This window comes from Cololabis saira, chromosome 21 (genome assembly GCF_033807715.1).
Source record: "Cololabis saira isolate AMF1-May2022 chromosome 21, fColSai1.1, whole genome shotgun sequence".
NCBI classification, from domain to species: domain Eukaryota; kingdom Metazoa; phylum Chordata; class Actinopteri; order Beloniformes; family Belonidae; genus Cololabis; species Cololabis saira.
Genome location: NC_084607.1, coordinates 3185900 through 3199092, shown reverse-complemented (window position 1 = coordinate 3199092; position 13193 = coordinate 3185900). Strand labels below are relative to the sequence as shown.

Below are 13193 nucleotides of genomic sequence, written 5' to 3'. Positions count from 1 at the left end.
GATTTCTTATTAAAATACAATGAATTACACTTGTAAAGAGTAAAAGAAGGTCATGTTAACCTCTGTAGTTTAGGTAGATAAAGTTCCCGGTCACATTTGAGTAAAATAATAATCTATTTCTATACATTTCAGAGGATCTTTAAAAAAAAAAAAAAAAACAACATTTTATTGGGTTATTGTCCTGAAGCCGAGTAACATCGCAAATGTATCATAGGTAGAAAATGACAGTAAAAATATTAATAACAAATGTACTGTAAGTATAGATACAGGAGTTTAACTGTAGGAGTCAAATACAATTAAAAGAATTCAACCTGAAATGAATAAATATCCAATTAAAAAATTCAACCTGAAATAAATAAAAAAAGTAAATAAAAAACTTCAACCTGAAATAAATAAATAAATAAATAAATAAATATTACATTAAAAAATTCAACCTGAAATACGTAAATAAATATTAAATTAGAAAATTCAACCTGAAATAAATAAAAAAACTTCAACCTGAAATAAATAAATAAATATTAAATTAAAAACTTCCACCTGAAATAAATGAATAAATATTACATTTAAAAATTCAACCTGAAATAAATAAAAAAAGTTAATAAAAAACTTCAACCTGAAATGAATAAATATTACATTTAAAAAATCAACCTGAAATACGTAAATAAATATTAAATTAGAAAAATTAACCTGAAATAAATAAAAAAAGTAAATAAAAAAACTTCAACCTGAAATAAATAAATAAATATTAAATTAAAAACTTCCACCTGAAATAAATGAATAAATATTCAATTTAAAAATTCAACCTGAAATAAATAAAAAAAGTAAATAAAAAACTTCAACCTGAAATAAATAAATAAATAAATATTAAATTAAAGATTTCTACCTGAAATAAATAAATATTAAATAAAACCTGAATGATATTCAACCTGAAATAATAAATGATAAAGGTCTCGGTCACATTTGAGTTAAATAATAATCTATCTCTATAAATGTCAGAGGATCTTTTAAAAAATATATATATTTTATTATCACTGTTGAGGAATTTATCAAAACCAGTTCAGAAGTCCGCTTTGTGGTATAGTGAGTTTTTATTCAGCTGGCGGTGAGCACGTCTACACAGACCAGGGTCTGGTTGAAATGCTGACCCAGATTTATTTGGCCACAGGGTTTTTATACAAAAGTTCAATCAACAAAAGACATGAATAAAAAGCCAAGTGAGAGACAGCCAGGTGTGATCTTTCAGTTTTGGGACTACCCCTGAGGCATCAGGAAGTCCATATATGGTCCTCATCTCTGCAGGGGTTGGAAGTCAAAGCCAGAACTTGTGTGACAATAGGTCAAGCGGGGCGTCGTTCCCCTGCAGGGGTTTCAGGAAACTGGAACTTGCATGACAATGCGTCAATCGGGGGTATGAGGCTGGGGCAATCTGCAAGGCGTCATTGTCCCTGCAGGGGCCACGTGCTGTCAAAATGCTTCATCAATTTACATTTTTTTTTTTTGGTTGAGTTACAGTGGAGTACATATTTTAGTAGAGTGATTTCTGGGGTGTTGAAGTCCATCTACTTCTGGGCTTTCCGAGCCTGCGTTGTTTCTTTCACTGGCTCCGACGGTGGTGAGGACGAGGAGCCACAGGAAGAAGAGGGAACCAGCTGGTTTCCGGTGCATGGTGGAGGTGTTGTTTTCTTGCAGTGGGATGCGTGGAACCAGGTTAGACGCCCTTCACACTTGACTCCAGTGTCGGTGGTGAGCAGGACGTGTTGAGCCTTGGACCAGTGAGGTCTTCTCTGACACAAAGTCTCCGGGTGGCATGGTTTGCCACTAGGAAGAGACTGGACACCTTTTACTTTTCTGTGGATTGACTGAATGGTAGAGGTTAGAGTAGAACAAAATGATATCATGGATTCATCCATGGCATGGAAGTCCATCTTCTTCATATATAGAACTGAATTGCTTGGTATAGTCATGGGTCTATCCGTAATCCTTTCATGAGGCATGAGTTTGTGCTTCCTAATGGGTGTTGACGGGTGTCAACATTGTCCATTTAAGTCCAGTTTAAAATTCTCTACACATACAAGAACATTTTCATACAAGAACATTTTCATATCCCTCACATTTTGGTATATGAATAGTCTATTTGCAGAGCTTCAAAAAAAGTCACGGTGGGGGGAAGTGTTGATAATGTTTGCAATATTTTTTTTTTATAGGATGCAAATCTTGGAGCTTATCAGTCTTTCAACACTATCTGACACATTCCCCCTTTGCTCATCTGTGATTGCTAGCTGTGATCAGCTATGCGACATGCATGCCATTCACGGGTACAAGGATTTGGGTTTCACAACGCGGCCGTCGTTGCTGACCCACAAATTATTTAAATTTTTACAACCATGGGAATGCTACAATCTGTGTTTCTTCACATCAGTAGTCTCTTGTAGGAGAGCTACATCATTAGGAGAAACCAGGTCGTTAGCGGGTATAGAAGGGCAGAGCTTTACATAGACAGGTAAGCCAAATTTGGCAGTTTCTTTTGCTGCATGGTCAGCTGAAGCATTGCCTAGTGAAACAGGGTCCTTGGACTGGGTGTGGGCTTCACATTTAACAAAGCAATAGATGAAGGTAGTTGACAGGCTTCTAACAGTTCACCGATCAATTTACCACGTTTAACGGGTGTCTCCGCCCACAATATATAAAATTGTGTACACAACCAAAAGCATATCTGGAATCTGTATAGATTGTAACAGTTTTACCTTTTGATCAGTGTATATAGTTTCATCTACTTGGGTGGAGCTGGAGGAGGGCAAGGCGGCGCTTTCAACAATTAAGAATTATCACAAATTGTATAACCTGCGTATGGTATTCCATTTTTATAAGCACAGCCGTCAGTGAAGAAAACAGGAAAAGTCAGGACGAGTGTTAAAGACCGAGGTGTCTTCAGTATTCACATTCATTACTCAGGTAGAAGTATAGATATTAGAGTTTAAAAATACTCCTGTAGAAGTTGAAGTATCAACTCAAGTTTTTTTCTCAAGTAAAAGTATAAAAGTAGTAAAAAGTACAGATAATTGCGTGAAAATGTAAGGAGTAAAAGTAAAAAAATGTCTGAAAAATAATTACTCCAGTGAAGCATACATAACCAAAATTTCTACTTAAGAAAGGTAATGAGGTATTTGTACTTTGTTACTTGACACCTTTAGTTAAAGATTAGTTAGACATTTTTTCAGAAAAGGCTTATAGACACTATAGTTGGCTCACAGACAGATTTCCATGCACTTACATGATGAAGTTACCATAGGCAGGAGAGAGATTATGTGGGCTCACCAGCAGTTCTCCTTTGTTTGAGACGTGTGACGTGGGGCCTTTTGTTGATTGGTGTGAATGAATAAATTGGCTGGTTCCGCTGCGCCTTCCCTTTTGTACTCAACCTGCCGTAAACACTTTTGACAAACATTAGTATTTTTCATACATTTCAGATTCTTTTTTGCGTAATTCAGCCCTACCCTTTGTTGAGGGCAATTAGCAAATATATATATTGCATGTACCCTGGAGGAAATCCACAATTCTCTTTTGCTGTCAACATTATTTTAGCATAAAGTTCCCTGGGATTATCATCTACTTCCCTTTGAACTGTTAAGGCAATAAATATTGTAAAAAGGTCTGAGCTTGCTCTGGTGTGATTTTGGCAACAGCTGTGGGATTAAAGAGAATTCTACAAGCATCAAGTACTTTGCGCATCAAGTAGTTTCACCGGATAAAGGTTTTGATTTTATCATTTAACTGGTTCTCTAATTTCATTTTTGTCTGCGTTGTGTTTTTAAATTCTTCTGTTGAGCTTTTTATTTTGTTCAGTAAGCGAAGCTATTTGGGATTCTGCATTACGCCGTCTACTTTCATCCCTCTAAAGATCTGAGGGAGTTGAAGTGCTTTAGTTATTTTAACCATATTTAATAATAACTAAGTAACAAATAAAACTAACAAATAAAACTATCTGTACCGTGATTACCATACATGTATTTAAAAGGACCAGTCAACTCTTTCTCTGACTCTCTTACTGAAAAACTTCCCAAAAACTTTCCATTTTCTTTCTGTAAGATCCCTCCAAAAAAACTTTCAATTACACTTACTTTTACCCACAAATCACTTGCTAATTCTTCCAACCATCAGTATACTTGAGCATACAAATCATTCCTGTTAATGTAAGGAGAGCGAGTCGATTCTTACTGAAATGAAATATACCTCAAGTATTTTGGGAGAGCGAATCATCCCCATTTATAAAAAAAACAGTTCTTCTACATACAGTATATGTCTATTTCACACAAATATCTCAGTGTTCCAACACTTCTTATGGACCTCAAGTCCTGCATATGCTTTAAGTCCCACTGGACTATTCTTTTGGTACCAACCATGGCGTTCTCTTTAATGTTACCAGAGATATTAAACCTTTTTAGAAGAGCGACTCAAATTCTAAGGCAGGATAAGCAAAGCATTCTCACAACACAATCAAATTCAAGTGTTATGAAATTGTCAGCATTCCTAAACATCTCTACAATAACCTTCCCAATAACACAAAATAATAAAAATAACCCTCATAACCACACAGCGGACTTACCTAAAATTTGAGGATGACGTCAACCTTTTCTCTGGTACTCCAGTCCACAGACTTTCGACAACAACCCAGCAACAATAATTTGGGATTTTGCAAGTGGATCCCTTACCTTTGAAAATTTAGATCAAAGTCACTGATTGTGTCGTTGGTCTGGAAAGAGGAGTTTCCATCAAAGGTCTATTGTGAATCCGGGTCACGGCACCAAATTGTTGAGGAATTTATCAAAACCAGTTCAGAAGTCCACTTTGTGGTATAGTGAGTTTTTATTCAGCCGGCGGTGAGCGGATCTACACAGACCAGGGTCTGGTTGAAATGCTGACCCAGATTGATTTGGCCACAGGATTTTTATACAAAAGTTCAATCAACACTAAGACATGAATAAACAAGCCAAGTGAGAGACAGCCAGGTGTGATCTTTCAGTTTTGGGACTACCCCTGAGGGGTCAGGAAGTCCATATATGGTCCTCGTCTCTGCAGGGGTTGGAAGTCAAAGCCACTCCCACGGTGCCTGTCTCGGCAGGGATGCAAGACACCGGAACTTGTGTGGCAATAGGTCAAGCGGGGCGTTGTTCCCCTGCAGGGGTTTCAGGAAACTGGAACTTGCATGACAATGCGTCAATCGGGGGTATGAGGCTGGGGCAATCTGCAAGGCGTTGTTGTCCCTGCAGGGGCCACATGGTGTCAAAATGCTTCATCATGACGGACCACTAGGGGTCCGCGGACCTCCTGTTGAGAACCGCTGTTCTAAAGATGGATACGAGAGATAATTGAGTAGGTTTAGCGGTTAATTGGAGGCTGACGGAGGCCGACTGTCCCCATCTCTCCCCTCAGCGCCTCTGACGGCGGGAGCGTCTTCCACGACCCGGTGGTGGTGCTGGATCCCGGCGGGCTGGTGGTGGCCTCCACGCGCCAGCGGCTGACCTTCACCTGCCACTTCGACCTCTCCACCTTCCCCTTCGACGTGCAGCGCTGCAACATCACCTTCAACTCCATGAGCTCTGATAGTGAGTCGCATCTCTCTGTTTCAAACCCAGAAAAGCCTCCATTCAGCTGATGGAACTGTTTGTTTGTTGTTTTCTCTGCACAGAAAGATTCATAGACCTGGGGACGATGAGTAACGACATCATCCTCTCCATCATCTCGGAGCAGGTGATGATCACTCAGGGAGAGTGGAAGCTGAGGAGCTTGGAGACTGTCATATCTGAGCGGTTCGGTGGGTGGAACAGCTCCATCAGCCTGTTGGTGTACAGGGTGAGAACGCCGTCACCACGTCTCCTCCTCCGGGTCTACGACGGTTTCTAGCAGCGGTGTCTTCACAGGTCACGCTGGAGAGGAAGCCCATGCTGTACGTGATCATGCTGATCATGCCGCTGTTCTACCTGCTGGTCCTGGACTTGGCCTCCTTCTTCATCCCCGAGGACGGTGGAGAGAAGCTGAGCTTCAAGGTGACGGTGCTGCTGTCCATCTCCGTGCTGCTGCTGATCCTCAAGGACATCCTGCCCTCCACCGAGGAGCAGATGCCCATCATGGGTGGGTGCAAAGCCGTCTGGGAGATTTGTGAGGCCCTTGGGCATTAAACTTCCATTTTCTTTAGTTTTTTTCTTTTTTCATTCCCTGATGGAAATTTCCTGAATCTGTCTCGTTCTCTCGACATTGTGACACACTTTGTTCCAACTCCACCGTCTGGATCAGAGCAGCTTGTGTCAATGCGCTTGGTCTGATCAGTTGTATTGAACAACAGACACATATATTTATTGATATGCACAGACTAGTACACATTTAGGTCTGTAATGGAACGTGACTGTTGATATTTATAAGGGAAAGAAGGAAAAAAAAAGAAAAAAAAACAAAGAAAACGGCCCATAGCGCGAGGCCCCGCGCGGCCGCACGGTTGGCACACCCCTTGCGGCGGCCCTGGGTGGGTGCTCCCATCACAGTGTCTCAAAGGAGATTTAGTCCAGGGGCCAGAGCCCAAAATTTCACTGGTCAGAACCACTCAAGGTGACAAAATGTACTTATGTTTTTTGAAAACATCCATGTCTGTAGATGATATTTTGGTATGAAAACCTTCCTGAGTGGCAGCTGGATCAGAGTTATCAGCTAATTAAGTTACCAGCCCCTTCAGGAAATTACATTTTAGATGCTGCTGCATATCCTGGTTTAGACTCATGTACAGGATATCTGTCTTTGGTATCATTTTAAAGGGGACATTTTAATCATTCATTCAAGCTGAGATGTAAATCTTTCTGACCATCATAGAGGTCACTGCAGCTCTTTAAACTATAAACAACACACATTTTTACACAATTTTCACCTAAATTATATACTATCTGTTAGCCCTGTGTCATCTAGGAACAACAGAGACACAAAATACAAAAACTGGAATACTCACATGAAACACATTCAGGAAATGTATAATATACCCCTACTATATTGTTGTTGCAGGTCATTGTGAGGATTAAACTAGAAGAGCATCATTAGGCTCCTATGATAACAGCCACAAACTGGTCTTTATCACGCAGATACACGATATAAAGGAAACCACTATGAGATAAGGAACCAGCTTAGTTTTATAAACAAGCATCTAAAATGTAATTTTCTGAAGGGGGTGTAACTTCATGAGCTGATAACTCTGATCCAGCTGCCACTCAGGAAGGTTATCGTACCAGAATATTATCTATAGATATGGATCTTTTCAAACATTATAAGCACGTTTTCAGATTCAGATTCAGATTCAGATTGCATTTATTTGCCATTTGTGTAACACACATAGGAAATTGTCACGTTGTCACCTTGAGTGGTGCTGATATCTGGCCTGGCCCATGGACTAATGTCTGGAGCGGTTTTTCACGTCTCTCCATCCGTCTTCCAGCCAACTACTGCATTTCCATCTTCACCCTGGTGTGGATCAGCGTCCTGGAGGCCATGCTGGTCAGCTTCTTGATGGATCTGGATCGTTCTGCTGCTGCGGAGGCTGAGAGGCCGGAGGAGGCTGAGGAGGAGGGGGACGGAGAGGGGGACGCTGAGGGGGACGTCCAGCTCAAGGCCGCCAGTCACAAAGGTGAGCTGAACCATCAGCAGGTTCCTCTCTTCAGAACACAGACACATGAGTGGAAACACGTGGAAAGCAGAAGAATAATGCTGTAAATCGTTTCTACGCACACATGGAAAACATCCCTGGAAGGAAACAGCAGTTTAAGGGTTTAGATTTATGTAATTTAAGAGAAATCAGCTATTTTACACGTATAGTTGGGGTTAGATTTAGTTGATGTTGCAGCTCTCAGAAGGAAAAACAAAAGAAGAACAACAGCAACAATGCAATAAAATACAACAAAACACTTTAAAATACAATGAAATACAATGAAATACAATGAAATACTTTAAAATACTTTAAAATACATCTGACAAGCCACAGGGAGAGAGAGACAGTTAGTAGAAGTCCAAATAAAATTGAACAATATTTTATTTCTATAATAGAGAAGGGTATCCCAAATAAAAAGCATGTATCTCAGATATATAAAAAAAATCTCAGCTGATACACAAAACACACTGAATATTAAGGAAAAATGGGAATTGGAACTAAATATTATAATTGAAGATAGTCTGTGGGAATAATTATGTATGGACAGTCACAAGGGATTAAATAGTCAATTATGGAAAGAGTTTGATTGGAAATTACAAATTTGATATTTTAACACTACCCTGAATATTTCTTTGTTTGTCAAGAAGACACCTTTGATTGAAATGTGTTGGGGGAATTGTGGAGGAATTGGGGATTACGCACATATCTTTTGGGATTGTCCAATAATTCAAGTGTTTTTTCGAAAAATGTCGAAGCAGAAATGAAAAATATTGTCAAGGTAAATGTTCCTCTGGATCCTATAGTGTATTTTTTGGGAGCTGTAGCAAAGGAAACGTATAACGCAGAACAGAGATATATATACTGCGGATTTTGTTACTGATTGCCAAGAAAATGATGACTGTGAATTGGAAGGACAGTAAATCAGCGACAGTAACACAGTGGAAGCAGAGACTGAAGCAGGTTTACATCATGGAACAGATGACCACAAGGCTGCAAATGAAAATGGACACTTTTGACCAAAGATGGGGAGATGTTGTGATGTATTTGGATCAGAGCCGGATTAACGGAGAGGCAGAGTAGGCACGTGCCTAGGGCCCGACAGGGGGGGGGCCCAGACAGAGGGAGAAAAAAAGAAAAAAAAAAATTTTTTTTTTTTTTTTTTTTTTTTTTTTTTTTTGTCTGCACACATAGACAAAATAACATGCCGGTAAAAACCTAAGGCATATATATATGTGCATTATTACTATATTTAGTATACATACATATATATATATACGCATACGCACAGGGCCGCCGCAAGGGATGTGCGAGCCGTGCGACCGCACGTGGCCTGGCGCCCCAAGGGGCCTGGCGCCCCAAGGGGCCTGGCGCTATGGGCCGTTTTTTTTTTCCCCTATTTTTTTTTTTCTTTATAAATATCAACAGTCACTTCCATTACAGACCTAAATGTGTACTGGTCTGTGCATATCAATAAATATATGTGCAATGATGACACGTGTCTGTTGTTCAATCCAATGATCAGACCAAGCGCAGACACAAGCTGCTCTGATCCAGACGGGTGGAGTTGGAACAAACTGTCACACAATGTCGAGAGAACGAGACAGATTCAGGAAATTTCCATCAGGGGATGAAAAAAGAAAAAAACAAAAGAAAATGGAAGAGTTTAATGCCTCTCTGAAAGGCACGTTTGATAAATTTGTTACAAAAATCCCCGATCCGCCCGGGTCTCAAGCAGCCGTGGGGCCCCGCGTCGAGGCAAGCCCAGATGATGATGAGGCAGGGGAAGGTATCCAGTATTTTGCTAATTGGAGAGTTAAAATTGCGCATAGAGACACCAGATCCGACCGAAAAACCCAAAAATTTCGCGCGCGCTCGCTACGCTCACGCGCGAGGGCCACCCTGGCAATTTCACACAGGGCCTCGCAAATCTCTCTAACGGCTCTGCATACGCATACACATACATACATATACACATACAGACATACACACTACAGCACACTTTGTCTTACTGCAAATTGTATTGGTCTTTGTAGATTTGACTTCTTATTTAACTATTCAATTTAATCAACACATTTAATTAAGATTTTCTGCAAAATGCTCACAATCGATAAGATAAGGATAATTTAATAGCATTTAATAGAGCATTGTAATAACGTATGAATAATAAAAATCTAAAAATAGTCTGATATACTGTTTAATATACAACACATGACTTATTTTGGAATACAAAGAACCAACTTAACTATGACTTTGCTATGTAAAATGTGAATTAACTTTTATTAGTAACTTTGGTAAGTTTAAGATTTCATAAATAACATCGATGGAGGGGGGCCCAAAAATCACAGTCTGCCTAGTGTAGTCCATTTATTTAATCCGGCTCTGATTTGGATACTGATGGAAATGGGTTCTAGTAAAAGAAGGGGAATTGTCTTAATAAGTAATCTTGCTGTCTGTGTTAATGTCGACCTAATATGCACTTTTTGATGGTCTGTGTAGGGGGAAATGTTCTGTTCTGTTATTTGTGAAAAAGGAAAAAATTAAAAGTTATATAAAAAAAACAAAAACACTTTCAAATACAATGAAATACAATAAAATACTTTAAAATACAATAAAATACTTTAAAATACAATACAATACATTAAAATACAATAAAATACTTTAAAATCCAATGAAATCCAATAAAATACTTTAAAATTCAAAGTTAAATACAATAAAATTGGAGGAAGGATCAGAGTTCTGCTCAAGTCCGACCTCCAGGTTTGGGTGAACATCTGCCCCCCTGAACATCTGCCGTGGAAACCAAAGCTTTTGTTTTGTTTTATGGTTTATTTCCTCCGTATTTATGTCAGAATGATAATCTGCATTTATTTCTCTTTAATAAATGTGCTTGATTCCCCTGTAGCTGAGTCTCCTGTAGCCGAGGACGGGGCCCGGTCCAAACCCCCGGGCCGGCTCAAACAGCTCTGTGGGGCCGTGAAGGCTTGGCAGCGAGGCCGAGGCCGAGGACGAGGACGCTACCGACGGGTGGCTAGAATCATCGACGGCGTCTTCTTCTTCTTGTACTTTGTGACCGTGTTGATTTTCGTGTTGTACCTTTTCCTCATATGGATTTAAAATTAGTCTTGAGTTACGTTTTTACGGACTGTGTTTCATGTCATGTCGTGATCTGCCTGTGCATGCTCTTAAACTTACTTGCTTATTGCTTATTTACCTGCTCAGTGAAGAAAAGATCAAGTTCAATTTAATTTCACTTATAAACTCATTAAAGGTGTTTTTAACACGGTGCATTTTATTTCTCTCTAATATTTTAACAATCATAGGAGAATATAAAGATGTATGAAGAGGAGAAGATGAAGGTAACAAGGACGTGTACTTGTAGACTTAAAGGGAGCCCAATGCATCATGGGAGATCTAGCAGTCTTGTCCTGAAGCAGAGTAACCCATCGCATACGTATCATAGGTAGAAAATGATGTGTAAAAATACTAATAACAAATGTACTATAAGTATAGATACAGGAGTTTGACTGTAGGAGTCAAATAAAATAAAAAAAATAAATAAAAAAATTAAACCTGAAATAAATAAATATCAAATAAAAACATTCAACCTGAAATAAATAAATATTACATTAAAAAATGTAACATGAAATTAATAAAAAAAGGGAAATAAAAAACTTCAACCTGAAATAAATAAAAAGGTAAATGTAAAACTTCAACCTGAAATAAATAAATAAATATTAAATTACAAAAATCAACCTCAAATAAATAAAAAAAGTAAATAAAAAACTTCAACTTGAAATAATAAATAATTATTGAAAAAAAAAATACTTAAAACTGAAATAAATAAAAAAAGTAAATACAAAACTTCAACTTGAAATAATAAATAATTATTGAAAAAAAATACTTAAAACTGAAATAAATAAACAAATCAGAGTCACAAAAAGCCATCAATTCCTCATCAAAAGAAAGTTACTTCCACCACCTCAAGCCCCGACAAAAACCTCAAAGCAGGTCCAGCAGGTCTGAAATCAGGACTAAACATGTCTCTATTTTCTGGATGCAAAGTCATCAATGAGGTCGAACATTTCTTAACAACGTACATTGATATAAAACTATAGCCAATATGTTATCTTTTGGGTGAAGTTATAGCTTATATACGTCCAACTGGTCATGTGACCACTCTTTTTCAACAGAGGATGTTAACAAGGCGTTCAATAAATGTTCATCAGGGCCGCTGGAGAAAACACAATCCTCTAGTCCAGACAGAAACTGGAGACAGATTCCTATCTGACGGGGAGTTCAGGTGTTTATGCTGCAAAGTTTTATTTCAACAACAACCTCAGCTTCAAGTGAAGCACGCGTTTCCTTGGGTTTTACCTTTTTTTCTATCTAGCTCGTTCCTGATTCGTGATGTCTTTGAATAACATGTTGAAGTCTCCTCTTCTGTAGCTCTGGAAGAGCCTGTCTGCACGCACAGCCCTCTGATTGGTCGACTTGTAGTTCTCAAGACCACTTTTTTGTGGTTTTGGTCTCGTCTCAGTCTCGGGTCTCTCGGTCTCGGACTCAGATCATTGAGAGTCTGTTGCACCAAAGTGACAGAATCTGGTGATCAGCAGTTCTTCCTCTTGTTAATGTACAGTTTTGTAAACTATTTATATTTTGCATTTGATTTCATGTTTTGGTGCATCAGCATGTGTGTCTGTATTTAATTACAGTTTTGTGTTTATAACAGCCTTGTTTGAATAAATATATGAATCATATTTGATATTGTTGTGATTGATTAAGCATCAGCTCCATTTCAGTGATGCTGATTTATGGTGTTGTAAGAGCCATTGGGTTTGAATTATTTATGTTTGGATATGTTTTGTTTTGGGTCAGCCTCCTAACACTTGGGGGAGTGGTGGCACTCCATTTTTGTGAAGGTCAAAGGTTATATATTTAAGGTGAAGTAGGAAGCAAACTGTTTTTTGACCGTGTTGTATTGTTGTAAATGAAAAGGAAAGATTTGTATGTTTTTTGGAGTAAAGAATTGAAACGCAGAACTGGACAGTGAGGACACATTTTGTGAAATTGGAAACAAAGTGTGAGTAGAATAAAGTTTACTCAATGGAAACAGTTTTGGACATTTGCATTTATTGCACGCGTCACTACAAGTAAAACCGGCAACCTGACTTTTTTGGTTGGTTTGCAAAAAGCAACACTACGGTGTAATTTGGCTACTGTAATGGTAAATAATGCCAGTTCAAGTAGATAATTGTATCTTCAATATTTAAAATTATTGTGCAGGAAGATTGGAGGTCTGTTTTCTCTCCTCCCTCTCATGGTAGCGATTATTTGCTACCGTGCAAATGCGTCCTCTCGCGCAAAATGTGGCCCCCGTTGGAGGATGAGGCCCTACGGACAGTTTTGCATTTAGAGGGGGGGCTGGTTGCATTGCTTGTCTTTGTTCAGCCGTGTGTGTTTTGAAAGGTGCTATTAAGAATAATGGCGCTTTTCCACCAGTACCTCCTCGAGC

General features: G+C 38.8%; 1 protein-coding gene across 1 annotated transcript in view; it reads left to right on the top strand.

The window, feature by feature from the left end:
• The window catches only part of LOC133422019 (5-hydroxytryptamine receptor 3A-like), a 28152-nt gene extending 17190 nt beyond the window's left edge, over positions 1-10962 (top strand). Inside the window, exons 5-9 of the mRNA XM_061711881.1 lie at positions 5431-5603; positions 5687-5850; positions 5919-6129; positions 7472-7660; positions 10584-10962. Of these exons, the coding sequence (XP_061567865.1) occupies positions 5431-5603; positions 5687-5850; positions 5919-6129; positions 7472-7660; positions 10584-10795 (949 nt within the window). The 3' untranslated portion in view covers positions 10796-10962. The remainder of the gene's footprint in view (positions 1-5430; positions 5604-5686; positions 5851-5918; positions 6130-7471; positions 7661-10583) is intronic.
• The last annotated feature ends 2231 nt before the right edge of the window (positions 10963-13193 follow it).